This window comes from Bubalus bubalis, chromosome 7 (genome assembly GCF_019923935.1).
Source record: "Bubalus bubalis isolate 160015118507 breed Murrah chromosome 7, NDDB_SH_1, whole genome shotgun sequence".
In the NCBI taxonomy this organism is placed as follows: domain Eukaryota; kingdom Metazoa; phylum Chordata; class Mammalia; order Artiodactyla; family Bovidae; genus Bubalus; species Bubalus bubalis.
In genome coordinates, this window is record NC_059163.1 from 46,448,136 (window position 1) to 46,474,347 (window position 26,212).

Sequence of the window (26,212 nt, forward strand, 5' to 3'; positions counted from 1 at the left end):
ACATATTTTGGATTTATGTTCAATATATTTTAATGTCACTGTTACTGCTGTTGGATGTTTAAAATCTTTCTAGTTTTACTGTTTTAAATGATAATGCATTCACTGTCAAACTTTGAATACATTTCTGATTATTTCCTTTTTTTTCCGCCCAAAATGAGTTTACTAGGTCAAAGGACTTAAGCGTTTCCAGTTATTAACACTTCTTACCAAACTTTTTTTTAAGAAAAGGAGTCCTCATTTACTCTCTTAAAGCATTGTTCAGTGTCTATTTCATTTCTCTGTCACAAGCTTCTCAGACTGTTATTAAATGTAATAGACACTTGAGAGTCATTTTCTTGTCCTCAGTGCAGTGTTGACATGTCAACTTCTTGAAGTACTCTTTTCTTTTAATTTTAGTGACAAATAATCCTTCATGGCTTTCTTCTTTATCTTTGATTGGTCCTTTTCCGTCTAGTTGATAGTATTAATACCACTAATTATACTTAAAATTTATCACTCCTTTGTTGGGTTTTCTACATACTTTTTGAAAGGTGTAACATAGCTGATCCTTAGAACAATTTTATGGGCTAGGTACTTCTGTTATCTCCATGAGCCATAATTCACATTCAGGAACTTTCCAAAACCCATTTCTTTACATTTTTTTGCTCTGCCTTCTCCCCATTTTATTGGCTACTCTTCTGCTTGTCTCTGAAATGTTACATTTTTCATCAGATTTCAGCCTTAGCCTTTTTTCTCCTTTTGTATGTTTTTTTTTTTCCTAGAGAAATCCATTTAATCATTATCTTTAATGTGCATATTTACTTTGATGGCTCCCACTTTACACCTTCACCCAGTTCTTTCCTGAAAGCCACACCCATATTTCCAGCTGCCTGCACGACTGAAGCGACTTAGCATGCATGCATGCATTGGAGAAGGAAATGGCAACCTAATCCAGTGTTCTTGCCTGGAGAAGCCCAGGGACGGAGCAGTCTGGTGGGCTGCCGTCTATGAAGTCGCACAGAGTCAGACATGACTGAAGCGACTTAGCAGCAGAGGCAGCTCGACATTTTTCCTCTTCCATGTCCCATAGATATCTTAAGCATAACATGTCTAAAACTGTATCCATCATTAGAAATATTCGTGAGGTGTTTGTTTCACAGTGATTAAGAGCATGCTTCTGTGTGCTGTGCTTAGTCATTCAGTCATGTCTCTTTCTTTGTGACCCCATGGACTGTAACCCGCCAGGTTTCTTTGTCCATGGCGATTCTTCAGGCAAGAATACTGGTGGGTTGGCATGCCCGTCTCCAGGGGATCTTCCCAACCCAGGAATCGAACCCAGGTCTTCCGCATTGCAGATGAATTCTTTACCGTCTGAGCTACCAGGGAAGCCCAAGAATACTGCAGTAGATAGCCTATCCCTTCAGCAGGGGATCTTCCTGAGCAGGAATCGAACCAGGGTCTCCTGGATTGCAGGCGGATTCTTTACCAGCTGAGCTACCAGGGAAGCCTGATTAAGAGCATAGTTCAAGCTAAATGAATAGTTTTATATCTTAGCCTTACTGCTCATCTTGGCCAGCTAGCTTACATATTCTCTTTGTGTGTTTCAGTTTCCGCATCTGTAAAATGGAGATAATAATAGAGCCTACTTCATGTGATTGTTGAGTCTTAAATGAGAGAAGACTTTGAAGAATGCCTGGCACGTAGTAAATGTTCAATAAATGTTAGCCAGTGCTTTCAACATCATTCCCTTCCTCTTTTCTCCAATTTACTCCTCCAGTATTACCTATCCACCTCACAGATGTGTCCAAGCGAAAATTTGAGTGGTGCTCTTGACTTCTCCCTGCCCCCAACTTCTGTTAATCAGTCACCAAATTCTGTCTAGTCATCTCAGTATCTGTTAAAATTCTCATTTTTAAAATGATCTCTGCTTCTATATGGAGAAGGCAATAGCAGCCCACTCCAGTACTCTTGCCTGGTAAATCCCATGGATGGAGGAGCCTGGTAGGCTGCAGTCCATGGGGTCGCTAGGAGTCGGACATGACTGAAGCGACTTAGCAGCAATAGCAGCAGCTGCTTCTATATTGTTTTACCTGAACTTCTACAATACTATACTTCTACCATTCTAATTCTAGTCCTGGCTCCTTATATTCTGTTTTCTGTGTTGTAACCAGATGATGGCTCAAAAGAACAAGTGTCTGTTAATGTCAGTTTCCTGCTTAAAACTTTTCAGGGTCTTAACTGGGGAGAGTGGGGTTGGGAGTTACTGTCATGATCCACTTACCTCATCATTATCATCTCTTACTGCCACCTCTGTTACCCCTGGTCCCTAGGTTTTTGCTCCAGTCAACACTAAGGTACTTGGAAGTATTCTAAAATCACAGTTCCTTCTCATGTCTCCAGACCTTTGTGTACATTTTCTCTTGAAAATTGATGAAATTTCTCTCTTTGCTTAGTGAAATCTTATTTTATTCTTAAGATCTCAGTTTATGTGTCACTTCTTCAGGAGACTTCTTAACTTCTGTGTAACTCCCAGAGTGTTCAGAGAGCATTTTGTGCCTTCTCTGGAAAGCACCTCAAATGTAGTGGCTGTGTCTATTTCACCATTTCAAAACTACAATCAGTGTACTACTGGGCACTTGTATTAGCACTCAGCAAATATTTGCTCAGTGATAAATATATGAAGTAGAATTTTTAAGGAATCACTAATATTTAAAGCTAGTGGAGGTGATGGAATTCCAGTTGAGCTATTTCAAATCCTAAAAGATGATGCTGTGAAAGTGCTGCACTCAATATGCCAGCAAATTTGGAAAACTCAGCAGTGGCCACAGGACTGGAAAAGGTCAGTTTTCATTCCAATCCCAAAGAAAGGCAATGCCAAAGAACGCTCAAACTACCGCACAACTGCACTCATCTCACACGCTAGTAAAGTAATGCTCAAAATTCTCCAAGCCAGGCTTCAGCAATATGTGAACCGTGAACTTCCTGATGTTCAAGCTGGTTTTAGAAAAGGCAGAGGAACCAGAGATCAAATTGCCAACATCCGCTGGGTCATGGAAAAAGCAAGAGAGTTCCAGAAAAACATCTATTTCTGCTTTATTGACTATGCCAAAGTCTTTGACTGTGTGGATCACAATAAACTGTGGAAAATTCTGAAAGAGATGGCAATACCAGACCACCTGACCTGCCTCTTGAGAAATTTGTATGCAGGTCAGGAAGCAACAGTTAGAACTGGACATGGAACAACAGACTGGTTCCAAATAGGAAAAGGAGTACATCAAGGCTGTATATTGTCACCCTGCTTATTTCACTTCCATGCAGAGTACATCATGAGAAACGCTAGACTGGAAGAAGCACAAGCTGGAATCAAGATTGCCAGGAGAAATATCAATAACCTCACATATGCAGATGACACCACCCTTATGGCAGAAAGTGAAGGAGAACTAAAGAGCCTCCTGATGAAAGTGAAAGTGGAGAGTGAAAAATTTGGCTTAAAGCTCAACATTCAGAAAACGAAGATCATGGCATCCGGTCCCATCACTTCATGGCAAATAGATGGGGAAATGGACACAGTATCAGACTTTATTTTTCTGGGCTCCAAAATCACTGCAGATGGTGACTGCAGCCATGAAATTAAAAGATGCTTACTCCTTGGAAGGAAAGTTATGACCAACCTAGACAGCATATTCAAAAGCAGAGACATTACTTTACCAACAAAGGTCCGTCTTAGTCAAGGCTATGGTTTTTCTAGTGGTCATGTATGGATGTGAGAGTTGGACTGTAAAGAAGGCTGGGTGCCGAAGAATTGATGCTTTTGAACTGTGGTGTTGGAGAAGACTCTTGAGAGTCCCTTAGACTACCAGGAGATCCAACCAGTCCATTCTGAAGGAGATCAGCCCTGGGATTTCTTTGGAAGGAATGATGCTAAAGCTGAAGCTGCAGTACTTTGGCCACCTCATGGGAAGAGTTGACTCATTGGAAAAGACTCTGATGCTGGGAGGGATTGGGGGCAGGAGGAGAAGGGGACGACAGAGGATGAGATGGCTGGATGGCATCACTGACTCGATGGACGTGAGTCTCAGTGAACTCCGGGAGTTGGTGATGGACAGGGAGGCCTGGCGTGCCGCGATTCATGGGGTCACAAAGAGTGGGACACGACTGAGCAACTGAACTGAACTGAACTGAATATTTAACTATGTTTTTACTTCGCTGCTTTGATTTCTGTTGAAAGAAAGTGAAAGTCGCTCAGTTGTGTCAACTTTTTTCCGACCCCATGGACTATACAGTCTCTGGAATTCTCCAGGCCAGAAAACTGGAATGAGTAGCTGTTCCGTTTTCCATGGGGTCTTCCCAACCCAGGGATCAAACTGAAGTCTCCTGCATTGCAGGCAGATTCTTTACCAGCTGAGCTACCAGAGAAAGCTCCTTGCCAGGAATAATTTTTACATTTATTAGCTGTTTGTTTTCTTCATGGCTCCTTATTTAGTCTTACTTTTTGTTGTAGTTTTGTTTGGGTTTTAAACTCTTTTGAATAACTTTTAGGGATACTTAATATGGTAAAAAATACTATTTGTCATGCTACAGATGTTTAAGCCTTTTATTTTGGTTTTAAAGGGGGGGTTTCTATTTGTGTTTATTTTGTTAATAATTGGTATCCCTACATATCCTTTAGACTTCACAACAGCTGCCTTAGGTAAGAATTGTGAGGCTTAGGATAATTAAGTTAATTGTCCCAAAGATTTTCATGCCTTCTGACTCTAAGCTCATGGTCTTAACTTCTACTTTCACTCCTCCAGTATTCTGGGTTTATTAGGTGCTTTGATTATGACTGACTCTATCCCAAAATACTTAAAACCAAATAGGACACTAGGAACTGGCTTCTGAATTGGCTTCATGCACATTTTAGGAATTCAGTTCTATTGCTCTGGTGTTTTTGATTCAGACCTTTTATATTTATCTGAGTCTCTAATCTCCAGGGATATCTATCTTTTGTTGTTGCCATAAAAAAACAGTCTCTTTTTGTGCCCAAAAATACCCCCTCTTTTTCTGCTGTCATAAATTTCCCTATGTTTTGCTGTCATGTTACATACATAGCATATTCTTGGTTTTTAAAAAATTATGTAAAATAGACATTGCATAGGTCAGATGCAAACTATAACTGTAAAGTTTTGCATTAACTTTGGCACTGTTGGGTTGGTCTTGGTTAATTCAGTTATTGACAGTGATGATTGAGTTTTTGTTGTTGTAAAGTTGCTAAGTTGTGTCCAACTCTTTGTGACCCCATGAACTGTGCAGCACGCCAGGCTTCCCAGTCTTTCACTATTTCCTGGAGTTTGCTCAAACTCCTGTCCATTGAGTCAGTGATGCTATTCAACCGTCTCATCCTCTGTTGTCCCCTTCTTCTCCTGCCTTCAGTCTTTCCCAGCATCATGATTTTTTCCAGTGAGTTGGCTCTTCGCATTAGGTGGCCAAACTATTGGAGCTTCAGCTTCAGTATCAGTAATGAATATTCAGGGTTGATTTCCTTTAACAGTGACTGGTTTGATCTCCTTGGAGTCCAAGGGACTCTCAAGAGTCTTCTCCAGCACCACAGTTTGAAAGCATCAATTCTTCGGTGTTCAGCCTTCTTTATGATCCAGCACTCATATCTGTATATGACTACTGGAAAAACCATAGCTTGACTATACAGACCTTTGTCGGCCAAGTGATGTGTCTGCTTTTTAATATGCTGTCTAGGTTGGTCATTGCTTTTCTTCCAAGGAGCAAGTATCTTTTAATTTCATGGCTGCAGTCACCATCTGCAGTGATTTTGGGAGCCCCCCAAAATAAAATCTGTCACTGTTTCCATTGTTTCCCCATCTATTTGCCATGAAGTGATAGGACTGGATGCCATGACCTTAGTTTTTTGAATATTGAGTTTCAAGCCAGCTTTTTCACTCTCCTTTTTCACTTTCATCAAGAGGCTCTTTGGTTCCTCTTCACTTTCTGCCATTAGGATGGTATCATCTGCATATCTGAGGTTGTTGATATTTCTCCTGGCAATCTTGATTCCAGCTTGTGCTTCATCCAGCCTAGCATTTCACATGAAGTACTCTGCATAGAAGTTAAATAATCAGGGTGACAATATACAGTCTTGACATAACTCCTTTCCCAATTTGGAACCAGTCCGTTGTTCCATGTCCAGTTTATATATTGCTTCTTGACCTGCGTACAGGTTTCTCTGGAGGCAATTAATGTGGTCTGGTACTCCCATCTCTTTAAGAATTTTGCAGTTTGTTGTGATACACACAGTCAAAGGTTTTAAGAATAGTCAGTTAAGCAGATATAGGTGTTTTTTCTGAAATTCTCTTACTTTTTTTTTAATGATCCAGTGGATGTTGGCAATTTTGATCTCTGGTTCCTCTGCCTTTTCTAAATCCAGCTTGCACATCTGGAAATTCTCAGTTCATGTACTGTTGAAGCCTAGCTTGAAGGATTTTGAGCATTACCTTGCTAGCATGTGAAATAGGTGTAACTGTACCTGTATTTGTTTTATCTTCCTGATAAATTTGATGCTTTTATTTTTGTATAATGTCTTTTTAATCTCTTGTGACAGTTATTTACTTAAAGTCTGTTTTGTCTGATACAAGTATGGCTATTCTTGCTTTCTTGGTTACCGTATGCATGGAATGTCTTTTTTCAGTCTTTTACTTTCAGTCTTTGTGTATCCTTAAATCTAAACTGTCTCTCATAGATAGCATATAGTTGGATCTTGTATTTTTATCCATTTACCTACTTTCTCTTTTGATTGGCAACTTCAGTTTATTTGCAATTAAAATAATTACTGATAGGGAAAGACTGTTACTATTTCGTTCATTTTTTGTCCGTCTTGTAGCTTTTTCCACTTTTTTTCCTCTGGTCTTTGTGTTTCATTGATTTTTTTTTTTTTTAATGTTTTATAGGGTGTGATTCGTTGATTCTGCTTTGATTCTTTTCTCATTTCCTTTTTAGGTATCCTCTATAGGTGTTTTCTATGTGCTTACCATAATGTTAATAATATATTTTAAGCTGATAACTTGAAAAACTCTGCTCTCTTACTTCTCTCCCCCTTACCACACTTGATCTCTGTTACAGATTACATCCGTTTATATTCATCATATATGAGTGTTTGTTAGCACATATATATGTATGTATGTTCATTAACATACTTTATAGTTATATTTGTTTTTGTACTTTTGTCTTTTAACTTCTGTAGTAGAATTAAAAGTGGTTGTAGTTTTTTAAAGTTCTTTTAGAAACAATTATTAGTGTTTAGTGTTTCTAATATATTGTTTTGGGACAAAATTCTAAATTTTATGTTTCAAAATTATTTTAAAACCTCTTTTATGATAAATGTCTATATAAGTTGTGTAAATCTAACAAAATTTTTTCTTAAACAGAATTCTGAGACTGACAGTCAGCCATACAGAAGAATATATTGAACTTACAGTTTTCTGAAGACTCAGTTCAAAGATCTCAGAAATACAAAAGGTAATGAAATGATTGTATCTTGAAATGTACTTTGAAATGACACTTCCCTAGGAAAATGAGTTGGGATCAGTGCTAAATTATGATTTTTCATAGTGGAATTTAGTAGATGATGGGCTAAAGATACTTTTTGGAGCAGAAGCAAGTGCTTTTAATAATTACATTGGGACTACTCAAATAAATTGGGACTGTGCAGTCACCCCACCTAAAACAGAAAGAATCAAGAAGTAGTAAGAGGTATTAGAGATGTGCAGTTAACTACCAAAGGAAGGAGTTAACGAGATGAAAGGGGTTGAAGGTAGAATATGGAGATCAGAGAACTTTGGTTTTTTAATAAGTCTTGTAAAATTTTTTGGACACTTTAAACTTTGAACAGTTATACATTTGTGAAAATCAACACTAAGTTTTAAAACGAGAGAGGGGAATTAATGAAAGATCTTGAAATACCAACTGTACACAATTGACAAGTTGTTTTTCTGTGAAAGGGACCAGAAAAGGAGGACGGTACCTGAAGGAGATTGGTGGGTCAAGGAAGTTTTGTGTTTCATTTTTTCTTTAAGATTTTTCACTAAGATTTTGATCAGAATAATGCAGTTTTGGAGGGAGAAATTAGCGATATAGAAATGGAAAGCTTTGAGAAAGAGAGCAGATGGGATTCAGAGGACAAGTAGTATCATATCATTAGATACTGCATGATTTATTTTTAATGCAGAATGTGTTACATTGTTTATGAATTCTTTTCCAAAGATGGACTGCCAGGTACTGAGATTTTCTGTTAGTTACCTGTAATGTTGTGTGCTGAATTTAAAACATACCTGCTTCCATATTGGCAAACTTTGAATTGCTTATAGAGTTTATTAGTTATTAATAGCTCCCCCTTTGATAAATTTTTCAAAAAGTTGTTTTTAAAATGATGTTTATAAAAAACTTATACCATCCTGCCCTCTGTGTTGTGATAAAATAGTAATGTGGTGCTTACTCAGCTGGGAATTCCTATCACTGAATGACTTTGAGCTCAAGTTGCTTATGTAAAGGAGCATTCGATTCCTAGCTGTAACTTGATCCTTTACATAATTTAATTTGTTCCAACTACTGTAACTGCTCCTTTTAAAGACATTTTATTGCATACCATACTGGTCTATTAATGTCAATATTTAAGAAACAAGAGTTTTAACAATAATATTTAATCTGTATTAGAAATTCCTTGCTATGAGTAGGAACTTTACATGTCTTCTAAAATTGAGTCCTTAGAATTCATAGCATGACATGTGTAAACTATACCCAGTCTTTTAGTACTGAAAACGTGGGTCCTAGAATAGTCCCGACACAGTAACTGGCTGCTCCCACATTACCACTTTGTTTTGTTAATCAAGGGGAATCTTCTAAAAGTTACTTTACTTAGTTGGGCCTACTTCACTTCTTCCTTTTATCTTTCCCTTAAATATAGCATGCCTATCAATTGGCTGGACAAGTAGAGAAAAGATCTTGGACTAAGCTGTCAGAGATGTAATTTTATGTTGCTCAATTAGTTGGACAGCAAATAGTGTTTGGAAAAATTCTGTTAACCAACAATAATAAAATAGCTTAAGAAAGCATCAGTCTGTCTTCTAAAGCATTTTGGATTCACCTCCCTTAGAGTCAGCATGGTCCCTCTTGTATAGTCTTTAAGTCCTTATTCTTTGGGTTTTTTTTTTCCCTCTAGTTTGCCCTATTCTGTCTTCTCATAATTAAACAGATGGATACTTGGTGCCATATAAGGCTCAAATCTGATCTTTTAACTTTAAACTGGAACTGTTCTTTTTTAATTCACCCAGGTTGGCTCTGTTACCTTTGGACTGTTTTTTCTGTTCTAGTGATAGAACCAAACTCTGTTATTATCATGATGATAAGTATGTCTGTTGGACCAGAGGGCTGTACTTAGGTGATCTTTAAAGTCTCTTCTAACTCTGAAATTTTGTAATTTTGTGTTGTATTTGCTGATGTTGACCCAGACACTTAAAATCACTGTTTTATCCTGAAGTTAGTTCTTTTTATTTTTCTTAACCACCGTCCCCCCTCCCCCCACCCCATTATCCTCCCCACTATCTTTTAAGAACTCTTAGCCCTGCACAGTTCCACTTCTGCAGCCATAACCACATAGGCAACCCAGCATCATTTATCAAGAGTTATTGTCTTCCTGTCATGAGTGTACATTTGAATGTACATTTGATTGAGTATTTTAGAATCTCATGTTTTTTAATATTCTCTGGTTCAGAGTGACAGATCAATTTACACTATTTTCTAAATTTTAAATAAAGTTTCTTTTGGCTCAAAACTGTTAGGATATTAGAATTAAGGTGTTTATTCAATATTTAACTCATAACTGTATCTTTTATGGGTAAAACCTGCCTTCTACTTTAGAAAAACTGTATAGAATATAGAGAGAAATTTTAGGCTTATGATTGAGTTTTAAAGCAGTAATTTTTTAAAAGCAGTAAATTTTAATTCTTTCGGTGTGAATATGAAACTTTATAATAAGGCTATTCTTCAGTTTACTTGCCTTCACCCCCTTACTACTCCTGTTATCTCTCACTTTTATACTCTGGTAATTAAAACTTTCAGTTGTAATATACCTACATTTTTCTCTAAAGAGAAAAGTTCCTCAAATATGATGCCCTCTCATCTCATAATGGCCTGTGTCTTTGCGTATTGCTATTCTTGTGGCCTAGAATCCTGTCAACTATTACCTCTTGTCCTTTAGCCTGTTACTTCTGAAACTTAAATGGTCATACAAATCACATGGGGACCTTGTTAAAAATGTGGATTCTGCTTTACTAGGACTAGAGCTGGTCTCAAGATTCTGTATTTTAACAAGCTCTCTGATGATGATGTCGGTCTCAGGACCACAGTTTCGATAACAAGAATCTCTGCTGCCTGACAATATGACTGTCATCAAGAATATTTCCTCTGACTCCCCCATATACCTTTATTATCCCTGTTTCTGTAATTATTTAGTTATCTGCCTCCCTATTTAATTGCAGATTTTTGCCCATAATGATTGTATCTCTCATCCTTGTATTTCCAAAGCTAACTGTACTGTTTAATAGAAAATAGGCTTTTAGCAAATGTTTATCACCCATTAGCTGGTGTTCTTAAAGCTTACTTACCTAGACTGACATATGTAGCCTACTTACATAGTTATATAGTTATAATCTATACTGAATATAGTGGCTTTTTGATTACTTTATTATAGAAAGGAAATGAATTATGGTCTTCAATTTTTTTTTCCTCTGTAGCTCTTTATATAGAAGAAAACAAAACCTCAAATGTGCCTCAGCTAAGGATTATTTTCTTGAAAATAATCTTCTAGCCCTTTGTAGAAACAAAAACATTTTGAAATCTCTATGATAAACATGCAGTGTTTCTCAAATTATTTAATACTATGTTTGTAGAAATAAGTTTTTTAGAAAACTAATGACCATTTACTTTTCCTTCCACTCAAGGAGAAGTACAAATGTCTACCACAAGACGAAAACGTAACATGTTATGTTGTTTACCGTAAGCTGTAGTAAAATGAGCTCACTTGTTGACAGGTATGTTTTTAGAGACTCATTTATTTTGAATTATGTAAAGCTATTTTAAAAATTCACTGTTAGAGTAATAGTCTGTATCACTGATAAAAGAAGTATTATGCTTAATCATTAATACTATTATACTTACCTTCTGTATTGAGCAAATGTCATGTAATAGTAAAATGTATTATCTAGAGCCAAAGTCAACAGCATGTCGCTTGTGTTCTGAATGGATCTTGAGCTGTAATTTTGAATGGTTTGGTCAGAACTGTTCTGAAAGGAATCATGACAGTTTCAGGGGTTTCCTTGGCACTTTTTGGAATCATCTGTCTCCTTATCTATTGGTCCTAACTTCAGCCTGTTAAACATCTTAGCATGTGTGACTCATAAGAGGTAACTGTAATTATTAATAGGATTTTGTTAGTTGAAATTATAATCTTTAAATCTTACTCTTGGTAAAGGATAGGCCTCCTTGTTTCTTTGATTTTAAGACTTCTTTAACTTTTTTTTTTTTAACCTTTTAACATGTTTGATACTAGGATTCATCTTAGAGTAGCCTTATCAGAATTTAATTGGTAGTATTTTTAAATTTCTTAGTGGACATAATAATGGACTTCCCTGGTGGCTCAGACAGTAAAGCGTCTGCCTGCAATGCAGGAGACCTGAGTTCAATCACTGGATCAGGAAGATCTCCTGGAGAAGGACATGGCAACCCACTCCGGTATTCTTGCCTGGAAAATCCCATGGATGGAGGAGCCTGGTAGGCTACAGTCCGTGGGGCCGCAAAGAGTCGAACACGACTGAGCAACTTCACTTTCACTTTTAGTGGACATAATAAGTCTTATCATCAGTGGTATCTTAAATTTGATGAAATACAATGACAGCTTTTTAAAAATACCTTCTCTGACAGCTAACATGCAGAGCACTTTCTTTGTTTTAACTTCATTTAACTTCACAATAATTCCATGAGATTTTACAGATGAGGGATCTGTAGGTCAGAGAGGTTAAATAGCTTGTTTTAAGGTCACATAGTAAATAATAAGCTGGAGTTATGACCTGTGTTGATCTCTCTGACTCTAAAGTTCCTGTGCTTTTATTTTAGTATACTGTGTGATTTTTCCATAGGGGATTCTTTAAGCATTTTATAGCTAGACTTGTGCACAAAGTGACTTTTGACATTGAGAGGCAGCTTCCTTCCCTTTTCTGTGAGGTAAATAGTGAAGGTACATACTTTACCAGAGCTTAAGACCTGAAGGGCAAGGAGTTTCCTCAGGGAGCCCTGCCATAGACTGGGCTATGCATAGTTTCAAGTGGAATCTGTGTGTAGTCTTCTCAGAAAAAATGTTTCTTCACTACTCCTGAGGCATTACATATGATTTCAGTGTTGTGCTTTTGATTGATTTCCAGTTCCCATTCTAGATAATATGACATCTAGGAATGACATCAGAGTGTTCAGACATAAAGCAGTGGTTCTTAATGAGTTCATTTTCTCTCTGAATGTCATGAAAGTTAATGGACTCTCTCCTCAATGATGTGCATTTACATGTAGAATTTTTTATAAATTTTAGTGTTTACATGGAACCCCAAAAGTTTGCTATGATAGAAGATTTGTAGATGATCTCAATTGTGGGACTCATAGGCACTTTATAGGCCACAGAGAGATGTGGTTAAAGGAATCAATAGTGAGTTCATGTAAAAGATCATAAGTCACTTGACACTATTTAATATTGCCCCTTAGGTTAAGAAGTTAGCCACCAGGTCTGTAGATTTCAGAGAGACTTGTGTTAGAATGCTCTTCCCCTCAGTCTTCCCTTAACCAATCCCTTCTTGTCTTTTAGATCTCAGCTCAAATGTTCCCACTTCAAGTCCTTCCCTAACCACACAGATTAAAATAACCACCCAGTAATAAACACATCGCTTCTTTAAAAATAAAAAACAGTTCATACATTTTCATGTTGATTTGTTTTTTTCTACTAGAAAGTAAGCTGTAGGGGAGCAGGGGCCTATATGTCTAGCTAACTGCTTGGTAACCATGTCTAGAACAGAACGATGCATGAGAGCACTAACAAAAAAAAATGTTTGTCAAATGAATCAGTAATGAATGAAATTATATCAATATAAGTTAACATGCTAGATATTGTGATGTTTCTGAGTGATTTGTGTTTTATAAAGTAAATGTCTATTTTTAAAATGTGCGACTATAATATGATTTTAAGTGAATCATTTTTATAATGGCAAATACACTGATTTTCTCTAGGTTTTCACTAGTTACTAAAAGTTTGAAATAAGATATTTAACTTTTGGTTAAATTCTTGTTTATTCTAATAAACTTTTTAAAATGTAAAACATAGTTGAACTTTGTCTGTATGTATTAGAAAACAGGTTAATAGTTATTGGGTTTGAATTTGTGCAATCTGTAACTCTACAAAGATCCTAGGCTATAACTGATTGATTTACATTTTGTTTTAGTATTGCTGTTGCTTAGTGAATCTGCTCTTATTTTCTGTATCTTTCTTTTTCTTTTAGAGATGATGGTAGTATTTTTGATGGGTTGGTGGAAGAAGATGACAAGGACAAAGCAAAAAGGTAGTTAAACTTATGATGTAATATAGTAAAAAAATAAGTAACAAGTAAATGTAATGGTAAATAAATAGTAAATCAGTGATTTCCAAAAGCTGACTGCCTTAAGAACTTAGATATGTTAGAAGGGAGAAGAGCTGAGGATATCAGTGTGTAGTTTATAAATTAAGTAAAATTTTCCTCTAAAAGTGCCTTTCTTACCCACCATATCACATTATGGCACATAGTATTTACCTGACAGACGTCACTGGGGACGTAAGCCTTCAATCACTTGCTAAGAGAGGGTTTGCCTAGAGTCATCATTGTAGTTACTATTTTTCCTGAACCTACTACTTTGGAAGCAATTTATCTAGTATAGCACACCTTCAGAGCAGAGATGGGAGAATTAAGTTTCACCTCCCATGGGGGGATCTTATACTCCAGTGCTATGTTATTTATTCAGTTACTTGATTTGTTCCAGCTTTGGCATTTGGAGGTCTTTCAGGGTTGGCTTCTCTGTGCCTTTTGACATGCCTCCATTCTCCAATAAAAGGGAAAATAGATGATGGGGGAGGACAGGGAGAATTGATGGAGAGGTGTCATCAAGTAGGTGAGCGGATGGCGTCTAGAGCCATGGTGGTGATGGTGAGGGTTTAACCTTAAATATGGGCCTTGATGGTAATTAAAGTAGCAGAGGGGAGGGTCCAGGTAGCAGACAGCCAAGTTTGTAGTCATTGAGAGTGAGCAGTACTTTTCTGGTTTTTTCCCAGTCACATTGAACTATGTGGGTGCTTAGATGAGGGTAGAGGGTGTTGTAGCATTACATTCAGAAACAAAAAATAAACATGTAATAGTTCCTACACATCTGTTTTAGCAAAATAAAAGGTACTGGGTTAAGGAAAATATTGAGGAAAGCTATATAACTTTATTCAAGTAAATAAAAAGACCTGTACTTGAAGCTAAACATATATAGGATAACTCCTTTCCTTTCAGTCTAGTGGGAGAAAGTTTCTATAAAATATTTTAGGGTAGAGGTAAAGTCACTGTTAAGGTGGGAATAATCAGTCTTGCCTGAACGAAGAGGCAGAACTTTGAGGAATTAACTTGGACACATTTAAAGGCCAAATTTATAGATGGATAAGGTGAGCTAAAGGTTTTCTGTTTGCAGAGACTTTGAAGGTTTGATCATGTTTTTAGGGGACCAAAAATACTATGGTGGTGGGAAACCTTGGAGAAAGAAGACCTTATAATAATGCTGTCAGAATTACCCAGACCTCATTGGGCTCTGACATCTATGAGCTGTTACTGAGGTCATCACAAGGCCGAGTACTTCCAACCTGAGTGTAACATGAAGTAAAGTTGCTTTAATGAGTGTGATCCAGTGGTAGGATTGGCATTGATATTTGATTTCCATGTATTTCTTACACTTGAGTTAAAATGCTGGTTTTAAATGATTACTTCATGGGAACTGTATGATCCTGGGCATATTCTCTTTTTTGCCTGAGTTGTCACACCTATAAAATGAAAAATAATAAGATCTACCTCATAGGAATAGAATGAAATTTCATAAATGTTTCCAATAATGCGTAGCATGTAAATATACAATAATGGCTCTAAATTTTACCTCTACACATGTCTTCAGATATTTCATAGATACTAATTCGCTGGTGCTTATTTCCTGCTTACTCTTTTCTAGAGGAGTAGAACTAGATCTGTCTCACTTCCTCTAGTATATGTCCTTTAAAATGTCAAACAAGCAATTTCACCATATTTAAATTCTCCCCAAACCATCTCTCCACCCAAACTAATATCTCATGTTATATTACATGGTAACTTGGAAATTCTTTTCGATTTTTCTTTTGCTTCTTCACTCCAAGTCTGATTTACTTAGAATTGCTAGTTCTGCAACTAGCTAGTTCTGCAACTAATAATCCTCAGACCCACACTGCTGTGTTAACGCTGCCACTGCTGTGGATTTTTAGCCTAGGATATTGCAGTTGCCTCCTAAATGGTCATCTGGCCTCCAGTCTTGTTTGGCATACAGTGTTTTCAGTAGCTTTTGTTAAATGAATTGTTTTACCAAACATTGATTCTTTCATTACTCAGTTGCTGGAATGGTCTTACTAACAATCAGTTCTGTTCCTGGCATTTCTTTGCTTAAAACCTTTCAGTACCTTTCACTGTTTAATGACTTTCACTAAAACTAAAATCCTTTTGTGTAGCATAAAAACTTAATGATTTTTTTTCTGAATACTTATTGTTCTGAACTGCCCACCACCCACACCCCCGACTCCAGCATACTTGGGCACAGAAATCCTGTATTCTAGCCACATTAGCCATGCTGAGCTACTTGTGATAGGTTTTCATCTTTGTACAAGTTTCCTGCGTCTGGAATAGTCTTCTCACACACCACTGCCCCGCCTTTCTCACTCAGCCTTCATGATTCAATTTAGCACACTTAGGAGTTTCCATAGGATTTAGGTGAATTTCTTGAAAGAAGTTATCTTTGTCCAGTATTCCTAGCCCGTGTTAGCACAGTCTCTATCATTCTAACAAAGAGTTTAGTGTTTGGTGAGGGGGTCAGTTAATTTCTATTACATTTCTTAAGAGGTTTTTTTTTTTTTTTTTTGGTATTTCTTCCCAGTACTAATATGGAATAAATGCTACTTCTTTACTGAAAAAAATTAAATTAATAGAATTATCCTCTGACCTTTTGGGAAAGTAGTATACTTTGTTCAAACAAAAACTGAATTCTAAAGTCTGACTTCACAAAAGCATATAGTTAGAAGTGTTACAGAATGATTAGTTGCTCTGTAAATAATTGTATTTATTTTACAAGTTCTCAGTGCAGCTAAGAATTTGCTCCTAGTTACTGCTTCACATAGAACAGTGGGAATTATTCATTTAGCACATATATTTTGAGCACTTACTGTTTGTTAGGTGTTATGCTTAAAAGTGCTTAGATGAAAAAATTTGGGCTCTGCTATTAAGCCCACAGCGCAGTGAAGAGAGAGATATGCAAGCAAGTAGTTACAGCTCTGTATTGGAGGCTGGGATAGAGGAGTAAAGAGGAAGAATGTGTGGGTAAGCCTGAGGGTAGAGAGATTTTCATCTTTAGATTTCTGTTTATAATTTAAAGCTTACAGGAGATGGATAACTTTATCCTATTCAGTAATTTTTAATAATTTGTATTTATATTTTATATGTACTTTCACAAACTATCTCAGTAATAATAATAGCCTTGTAAGGGAAACACAAATTCTTGATAAATATTAGATTCAGTAAAACTTGAGATTTGAACATAATTTGTCTTAAAAACAGATATGCCAAGTGCTTAATATGTAAAAGTTTCTTTTAGTGGTTAAGCCAAGAATTAAAATTACTGTCCTAATTAACTATATTGTTAGAAACCTAGAATATGAACATTCATTACCATTTGTAGTCACAGAAGTACGTGATCTGTGGTTCTGTCCATATTGAGCATTGTATTAAACTATTTGTGTAGTTAAATGGATTGTTTGAAAGCTGCTTATGTAATTTTTTATTCCATCAGAGTATCTAGAAACAAATCTGAAAAGAAACGTAGAGATCAGTTTAATGTTCTCATTAAAGAACTGGGATCCATGCTTCCTGGTAATGCTAGAAAGATGGACAAATCTACTGTTCTACAGAAGAGCATCGATTTTTTACGAAAACATAAAGGTACATTTTTAACTTTGTAAAATGGATTTTTTAAAAAAAAATAACAGACTCTCTCTTAAAGCATAATGCGATAGAATCTTGGCAGTGATGCTTGAGACTGGGTGCTTCCTAACCTTTTTTCAAGAGAAAGAAACAATTGCCTTTTAATGATTCCCTGGTATGTTCTTTCTTTCATTCAACAAACATTTATTTAGTGCCTACTATATCCATGGCTTCCCTGATGGTTCAGACGGTAAAGAATCTCCCCACAATGCGGGAGACCTGGGTTCAGTTCCTGGGTTGGGAAGATCCCCTGGAGGAGGGCATGGTGACCCGCTCCAGTATTCTTGCCTGGAGAATCCCCATGGACAGAGGAGCCTGGTGGGCTACAGTCCATGAGGTCACACAGAGTCGGACATGACTGAGCAACTAACACATGTAGCCTAGATTCTTGCGGTGCAGGGTAATAGTTCTGACCCTCAAGTAACTCAAACCAAGGGAGACAAATAATATATAAGTAGCTAATTACAATGCAAGTAATTAATGTGAGTGGTGCTTGTAAAGAATATTTATGTGAAAATACAGAGGAAAGAATGTGTCAGAGAAGTCATAAAACCAGTTGATTTTTCAACTGAGTCTTCTTTTTATCTTAAGGAAAACAGCATTTCACATGGAGGGAGTAGCATATGTAAAACCAGAGAAGCAAGGAGAGGTCAGTTTAACTGGAGCATAGATTTGAGTTGGAAAGTTAGGAGTGTATTTGGAAGAGAATCGAGTCAGATCATGAGATATGTAATTTAAACAGATTACTTCAATGACTAGGAAATAAACATGGTTTTAAAGTGATTATTTTCAGGATGGGGAGCACGGGTATACCTGTGGCGGATTCATTTCAATGTTTGGCAAAACTAATACAATATTGTAAAGTTTAAAAATAAAATAAAAAAAAAAAAAATAAAGTGATTATTTGTTAAAGAAAATCACTTTGAGTAAATATGTCATAGAAAGGAAATTTTAGAGAATAGTAAGTATTTTGGTACTTAACAGATGCTACTTAATAGAAAATAGGTAAAAAACTTGTAGAACGACGTTTCCTTTTTCAGATGCAAATAAACTACAGAACTTCTCAAAAGAGAATTTGTAACTAGTGCTTTTGTTTCTCGATAGCTCACTCTGTAATGTATTACTAGCCTGGTTTATGCTTCACCACTGTTTAAAATTATTTTTATTAATACCATGACCCCCACACTCTCTGCTGCCAATAAAGCAGTAGCTCTTTCTTGAACCTCATCCTCTTCTGCATCTCTGAAGCACTGGAAATTTTTACCTGCCCTCCACTGGCTTTCTTTTTCCTTTTTCTGAGATACACTGTACTTCTTCATTCACCTCCCTCTCCCAACCGAGCTAACTTCTTTCCTTTCTGCCCTCTGAACATGACATTTCTCTAGGTCTTATTTTGTGTTCATGCTTTCTCCATGCTCTTACCCTTGGTTTTGCGTCTCTGTTTAACTACTAAGTCTGTATTTTTAGATGCAGACTTTATAGTTTTTCATTTCCAGGTAACTTCTGGATCTTTGGTTTTAAATGTTCTAGGCTCAACACATCTAAAATTGAATTCATTTTCATTTTGTCAAGTCATCTCTTTCTTTCAGTTTTCCATTTTCACACCACAGTCCTTTCACTCCCCTGGGACTCAAACCTGAGAAGAGTTTTGCATTTTTTCATCTTCTTTAGTGTACAGTATCACAGTTGCCAAATTTTGTTGATTCTTCTGGTAATGTGTCAAAATTGCTGGTTAACAAAATTTACTGCCTACGTTATCATTACATTTTATCTCTACAAATGGTTTTCTCACTAATTTCTTTGTCACTTGTTAGTGCACTCATTCCTTAGACATTGTAGCAGTTCAGTAAATGATTGTTGAATGAAATGAAATGATATGCATGCATAATTATTTCCCCTTGACAATAGAGGATGAATTTTGGCATTTAAATTTTTTTTTTAAGTTGGGCTTATGGTTCTCACAAAATTAAAATTTACCTGAAATTGAAAGGTAATTCTTACATATTTATTACTCTAAAAATTAACCTGGGTTTAGCTAAACTTGATGGAATTTGTTTATGGATTTAAGTCCTTTTTTCTGAATGTATATAATTGATGTGAATTTGAAAAGCATGATTATAGTCCACAGAATTAGTAGCTGTAATTGTTCATATCTAATACAGACATTTCCAATATGCCAAATTTGGGGTGCCAATTTTTTATGCTGTATTTATATATCTGGTAATAGAGAAATCAAAACAACTTAGTCCATATTTTCCACTGTAAGATAGAGTATATTTTGTAGAGTAAAATCTGTGATATGTATTTTAATTTTACTTGGTTGTTTTAATATGTCTGCATTTAAATATGGAAAAAATATTGCCTAAGTACAGATTTCATCATTTATGAATAGCTTTTTATAACAATCCATTAGAAATATGTTGCAAAATAAACTATAATAATTGTGTTAAAATATGTGCCGAAAGCTAGGGAATCTCCAACTTTTGACCAGCATCCTACCACTAAGAAAACATGCCAGAGACACAGAGCAGAATCTCTCTGGGTTTATTACTATAAAGTTTTTGCCTAGAATTTTAATTTAGTCTCTTTGATTAAGAATAGAACACCTTAGACTGGGAAGAATCTTTGCCTGGCAATAGGCAGGCCTAAAATAATTTTTTTAAAAAGCTGACTGATCTCCTTGGCTCCTTTTCCTCCCGGTTTATGTCCTTAGGTCTCTTCTAGGTACTACTGTTTGAAAGGCAAAGAAAGGGGAAAGAATATATTTCTAATGCTTGATCTAGTCTGCTTATTCTGATTCTTATTTGATCATTGTGTAAAGCAGGAAGTAATCTCAGGCCAGTCAGGAGCAAAGGTTCTCAAAGCTCCCCAGAGAAAATTCAGAGACTGGCATTTTCAAGAGACTAGTCTTAAAGTTATCCAAATTATTCAAGCAGATGACCTGCTACATTAGCTCAATATTTCATCATACCAAAATTTGGACCTCCTGATACCTACCTAGACCAATAAATGTTATTGACTATGGCTCTCCTCTTTAATTAGTGCCACTAATGTGTCAATCTGTTTACAGAAATCACTGCACAGTCAGACGCTAGTGAAATTCGACAGGACTGGAAACCTACATTCCTTAGTAATGAAGAGTTTACACAATTAATGCTAGAGGTATGTCCAGATTAATATTTGAAAAGTTTTATTTTCTTAAGAAATCACAGGGGTTACCAATTCTAGTACAGACTTAACAATATTAGTTTAATACTGAAAAATCTTAATTCAGTATAAGTCAACCAACTATTCATTTAAAATTAACTGATGTAAGTATTGTAATAAAATAGTACTATATGTGGTAAAATAATGCCAAATCTTTGTGCTTTCAATATCATCTGAATTTTTGAGAGGCTTAATAAGTCAGAAACCTATACCAAGTTCTCTACCTGAACAACACTAACATTTAAATGAAAAATAAAATATATTATTCATCACATGGTAAATATTATGAAATGTATTTTACTGGACAGTAGGATTTTTTTCCAACAAATTAAAATCCACCTAAACACAGCATAAAATGATACTAAATTAAGTATTTTGAAAATATTAAAATAATGAAATATACATTGAAAGGCAGCTCTTCTCATTTTAAATAGAAACTTCTAAAAGGTTTTCCTTCTAAAAGTAGATGTTCTTTCATGACAGAATTATTTTTGAATACAGTTCAGATCATACTTGCTTAGAATTGCAAAACTTAATATGTCACACAATCAGTTATAAAATCCACAAAAATTTTGAGTCACTCATACCTATCAGTTTTACTTTTTAAACATTTCCAATTTAGATTAATAAGGATATCTTCATGCACACAAAGTACAGAGTTCAGTATCAGATTTCTATGAAAGCTTTTTTTTCCCCCCCAAAAAACTAATAATAAATAAAGGTGGTATTATACTTGGGTGTTAACAGTTAAGGACAAGAGAAGTAGATAAGCAAAAGAAGCTAGAGACAGAAGGAGGAGAAGAAAACAGTTGAAGTAGAGATTGTTAAATAATTTGCATTTCTTATTCTGTTTGTTCAGGTTTGTTATTTTAGACTTTAAGCATATATCTCTGTGGTATATGTATATGTAGGAACCATGTCTCAACTGTCTTTGCATGTTGACTAAAGTCCAAAGCAACAGTATTTTTCAAATTATTGAATTATTTTTCTGTTTTTACTAGGTAGAACAGTTAATTGCTGGATTAAGTCTTTATATATTCAGCAGAAATGTCACCATATGAAAATTTATTTGAGTGTAAATACACTGTATATATACTTAAAGCCATGCTTAACATCTGAAAAAATAACTGAGCACATCTTACATACTATTACCTCAGTGAATCCTCACAGTAATCTTATGAAGATACTCTATTAGTATCCCTTTCTTACTTTCAGATGAGGAAATTGAGCAAAGGGATTATGAAATTTGCTCAAAATAAAACTAATCCTGAGCCAGGATTAACTGCAGGAAAACTAGCCTCTGATCCCTGTGGGCCTAGCCCCCTGTGCCCACTGCCGCTTATGGCACTTCTTTTTAGTGAAAGTTAGCTGTGGCACAGAACTTTTAGCTTGGTAACCAGCAATTAGCTCTTTAAATTAGTGGACACAAGTTACAAACCAAATAATAGTTCCAATTAATTTTTTCTTCTCTAAAAAGGAGTTTGAAATTGTCCAGAATTATCTCTTTAGATTAATACATTTATGAAAAGGTATAAACAAGTTAATGTTTGCAACCCCAAGAAGAAATCAACTCATTTAATTGTTCTTTAAATTTTTCTTTATTTCTCAGTGCCATGATTCAATACCATCTGTGTTATCATAAATCCTTTTTAAAACCTTTTTCTTCACTTGGTTGTATTGGGTCTTAGTTGCAGCATGTGGGATCCTCTTTGTGGTGCATGGACTCTCTAGCTGTGACAAGGTTCTGGGGTGCAAGGGCTCAGGTTGTGGCTAGCAGGCTTAGTTGCTACCAGGCACATGGGATCGTACTTCCCTGACTAGGGATTGAACCTGTGTCCCCTGCCCTGCACAGTGGACTTTTAACGACTAGACACCAGGGAAGTCCCAGTCATAAACTCTACTTACCCTGCTTTATTGGTGTGAAATTTTCTTTTCTTAATAATTTTTCTTCATTTATTTTTTTGACTTTTTGCCACACTGAGCGGCATGCAGGATCTTATTTCTCTAATCAGGGATCGAACCCACACCCCCTGCAGTGGAAGTGCAGAATCCTAACTGCTCGACTGCCAGGAAGTCCCCCCAAATTTTCTTATAAATTCATAAATTAATGTATTATCTATATTTAAGGAACTTAGGAAGGTAAATTATCTATTCAATAAAAAGCTAAATTGAAAAGAATTGTCTTCAAATTTTTCTTTACAGTGAACAGATTTTAACTTAATTGCGAAGACACATGTAGTACATATGTAGTATTAAAAATAACTAAATCAAAGAGTCTAGAGATTATAATCTTATATATAACAGAATATTTAAACATGTTAATTTTGAAACTATAAATTAGTTTTCTCATGATTATCCTCACAGCTTTTGAAATTACAATCCTGAAAAATACTATATTTACTAACCTTTAATATGTCAAACATACTTTTGATTTTTAGTGAATATTTGTAACTGCTAAGTAGGCATTTTAATGTTCATATGCCAAGATTGAAGGCTATGTATAATTGTGTGTATTGTAACCTGGGTTCAGCTAACCTAGTTGTGTTATTGTTGGCTTATCATGTTGATCAGATTACAGTTAGGCAATCTGGATGCCCTTTTCAGCATAATTTCAGATGTAGGTTTTGTCTAGGAATGTTAGAGCTGCTAGCAGAAGAGCTGGGGTCATTCAGCTCCAACTCTTCATTTTATGGATGATGCCTGGAGAGATTGTAGCTTGTGCAGTCAGCTAATTAATCAAAGAACTGAGACTAAGATCTTAAAATTCACTTACACCTTGTGTGTTGGCTGTCTCTCTTCATTTTTCCATTGCCACCCATCCCTCTCCCTCTTGTTTCTGATGCTTAAGGAATATTCCTTGCTACCCTTGTTGGGGATGTTGAGGTTAACCAAGGAAGTGGGGCAATTTAGCCTTACTAGACCTCTGTGCCAAGTTATCTCTGTATGGAGTCATATCCTGGTACAGAGTTCTTTCCTCTTGACAGCTGGCAGCTCTCCCCAGTACTCTACAAGGGAAGGGCCAGGGCCCTGCCTGCCTCATCTCAAGGAGGTTCTGTCCCCTTCCTTGGGACTTCCATCCCCTCTTGCCAGATTAAGTACTCACTAAGTAAACAATCAAGATGTATACAGGCCTCTTGATATGTGCCAAGTAGATGTAAAGTAGATGTCAAATAGGAAGATGAGTTGTAACTAATGAGCCTTTTCCCTCCTATCATACAACGTGGACAAGGGATAACCTTCACAGTCTTCAGTCTTGGGATAAGGACGTTCTTCTGTCTTGTTCCACATCTCTTGAGTCTTCCTCCTCAAAGCCCCTCCCATTTTTGGTGTACGTATCTACCTTCTTGGGAAATTACATCCTGCCATTCAAAAGAAATTTGAACTCTGGATCCTTTCTTGTGTTAAGACTTGGTACGGTGCTGATGCAGGCCTTTCTCTGCTGAATCTTTACCTGCTTCAGAAGAGAAAGGAGCAGGCTCTGCTTCTGGGAGTGGGATCAGGTCATTAAGAGTTCTGGTTTTAGTTTATTCACTTCACAGAAGAGAGCTGCATCCTAATTCCTAGTAGATCTCCTAGGAACAAGTAGAGTAGAGATCATTGTAGAGATCATCACAGTAATTTGCTTTCAAAGATGACACAATCTAGCTTCACATGAGAAAAGCATGTTCTTAACATCATTTTGACCCTTTTCCTTAGAAAACAATATTGGCGTAATTGTACTAAAGAGTTTTTGTGAAAATTTCATGCATTTGCTTAAATTATAAGGTTTCATCCCTTCCCCTTAGATTAGCAAAGAATGAGTTTGTCTGAGCCATTTTGGAAGGCAGGCATCTGCTCAAATTCTCCCTCAATAAAAGGGGAGGTGGGGGATGCCTTTTTCCATACAGTCACCATACCATATACCCCAACAATTATTAGAATTAGAGGGAGGTTGCTCTCTCAGATACATGAGGAACATACAAGTATTTCTTATTTACCATGTGCCACACATATGTCAGGTGCTGCAGATATACAATATTGCCGATACAATATAGTTCTTACCAGAATTGTATCCTTTGAGAGAGAGCCCTGTACTTACACAAGAAATTCAGATTTAGTGTGATAACTATTTGATAGAAGAGGAACTCCTCTGATGATATACTTTATCTGCTGTATATCTTTAGTATCTTTTCATTTTTAAGTTACTTTTTTGTTTATGGCTTCTCTGGGTCTTGGTTGTTGTGTGCTGGCTTGCTCTAGTTGCAGCGAGTAGGGGCTATGCTCTCATTGCAGTGCATGGCTTCTCATTGCCATGGCCTCTCTCGTTGTGGAGTGTGGGCTGTAGGCGTGCGGGCTCAGTAGTTGTAACACATGGGCTTAGTTACCTTATGGCATGTGGATCTTCCTCACCCAGGAATCAAACCCATGTCCCCTGCCTTGGCAGGAGAATTCTCAGACACTGGACCACCAGGGAAGTCTTCAACATTTTTTCCATTGGATCTTCTTTTCCTCAGCCTGAAAATACATTTCAGTTACTTTTTCTAAAAATATGACTTCCCTTGATACTTGTCCTCTCAAAATGTGTCCTTTCATGAACTTGAACAAAGTGTTTTATAATAGCCTTCTGATGATCCACCCATCTCTAAACTCATTGTAGTATGAGTCTCCTTCCTGTTGACATAACTCTTGAAAGTCAGCAAAATTCAGTCCTCATTTTTTTATTCCTTGTCTTGTTTGATCCCATTTTTCACTGAACCATCCGTTTTCCTCCTCACTCCCTTTGTCATGCTTTTTCCCACTGACTTCATCAACAGCAGTGTGTTCTGTCCTGTCTTTGTCATTTTCTCTGGCACTTTCGCTCCTCCTCATCTATGTACATAGATAATACCCCAAACATTTGTCTTTGGCATCCTTTTCATTTTTGCAGATCTCATTTCTTCAGCTTCCACTTTGGTGCCTAGGATTCTCAGATGAAAAACTTTGTGAGACATGAGTAGAGTATTGCTTTTTGTTAAGTATTGTCCACCTGTGCTGACTCCTCTCCTGAACTCTTAACATCACATTTCCTAATGCTTGCCTAAGTCCTTTCTTCTGTTTTTATTGCTACTAATTTCATTTGGATTCTCCTTAACTTCTCTGATTATTCCAAAGGCCACTGAAATTTTCCTCTTAATTCACTTTTTCCTCAAAATCCATTTTACACATTGCTTCCAGACTGCTCTTAAGCAAAGTTCATATGTCTTGCCCTGATATTCAAAGCCTTGCATGATCTGGCCTCACTCTGTTTTTTCAGCTTATTCCCTTTCAGTTTATTCCCCATGTATCTCCCTGTGCTTCAGTCATACACTTCTGTTAAGATTATATATGTGATGGTGATAATCTGTTCTTTTGTTGGCCAAAGACATACTGTTGATGGCATCTGTGCTTTGGAAATATTAACATCTTTAAAGAAGACCATCGTTGTATAATAACATATGATAAAGGTAGAAGAACATTAAGTCTCTTTTAGAAACTTGCTATTCAGTAATGGTCATAGAGTGATATTTTTCTTCCAGAAGCATCTTAAAATGCACAAAGATCAATACTAAGGTATTGTAAAGGGGAAAAGCTAGTATTTTGACAGTGCCCTAGAAATTTCCAGTTCTTTGTAATTTATCTTAGATTTTTATGTCTGTCCTGTGAAATACTTT

General features: G+C 36.3%; 1 protein-coding gene across 11 annotated transcripts in view; it reads left to right on the plus strand.

Moving 5' to 3' along the window:
- CLOCK (clock circadian regulator) overlaps nt 1-26,212 on the plus strand; it is a 121,867-nt gene that overhangs the window by 42,803 nt on the left and 52,852 nt on the right. For 10 of the 11 annotated variants that reach the window (XM_044945872.2, XM_006058323.4, XM_025290043.3 and 7 more), the window contains 5 exons: nt 7,395-7,485; nt 10,965-11,054; nt 13,560-13,619; nt 17,146-17,294; nt 20,407-20,498. In XM_044945872.2, the coding sequence (XP_044801807.1) occupies nt 11,008-11,054; nt 13,560-13,619; nt 17,146-17,294; nt 20,407-20,498 (348 nt within the window). In that variant the 5' untranslated portion in view covers nt 7,395-7,485; nt 10,965-11,007. Of the gene's footprint in view, nt 1-7,394; nt 7,486-10,964; nt 11,055-13,559; nt 13,620-17,145; nt 17,295-20,406; nt 20,499-26,212 lie in introns of those variants that run through there. The other variant, XM_006058328.4, reaches the window with a different exon arrangement.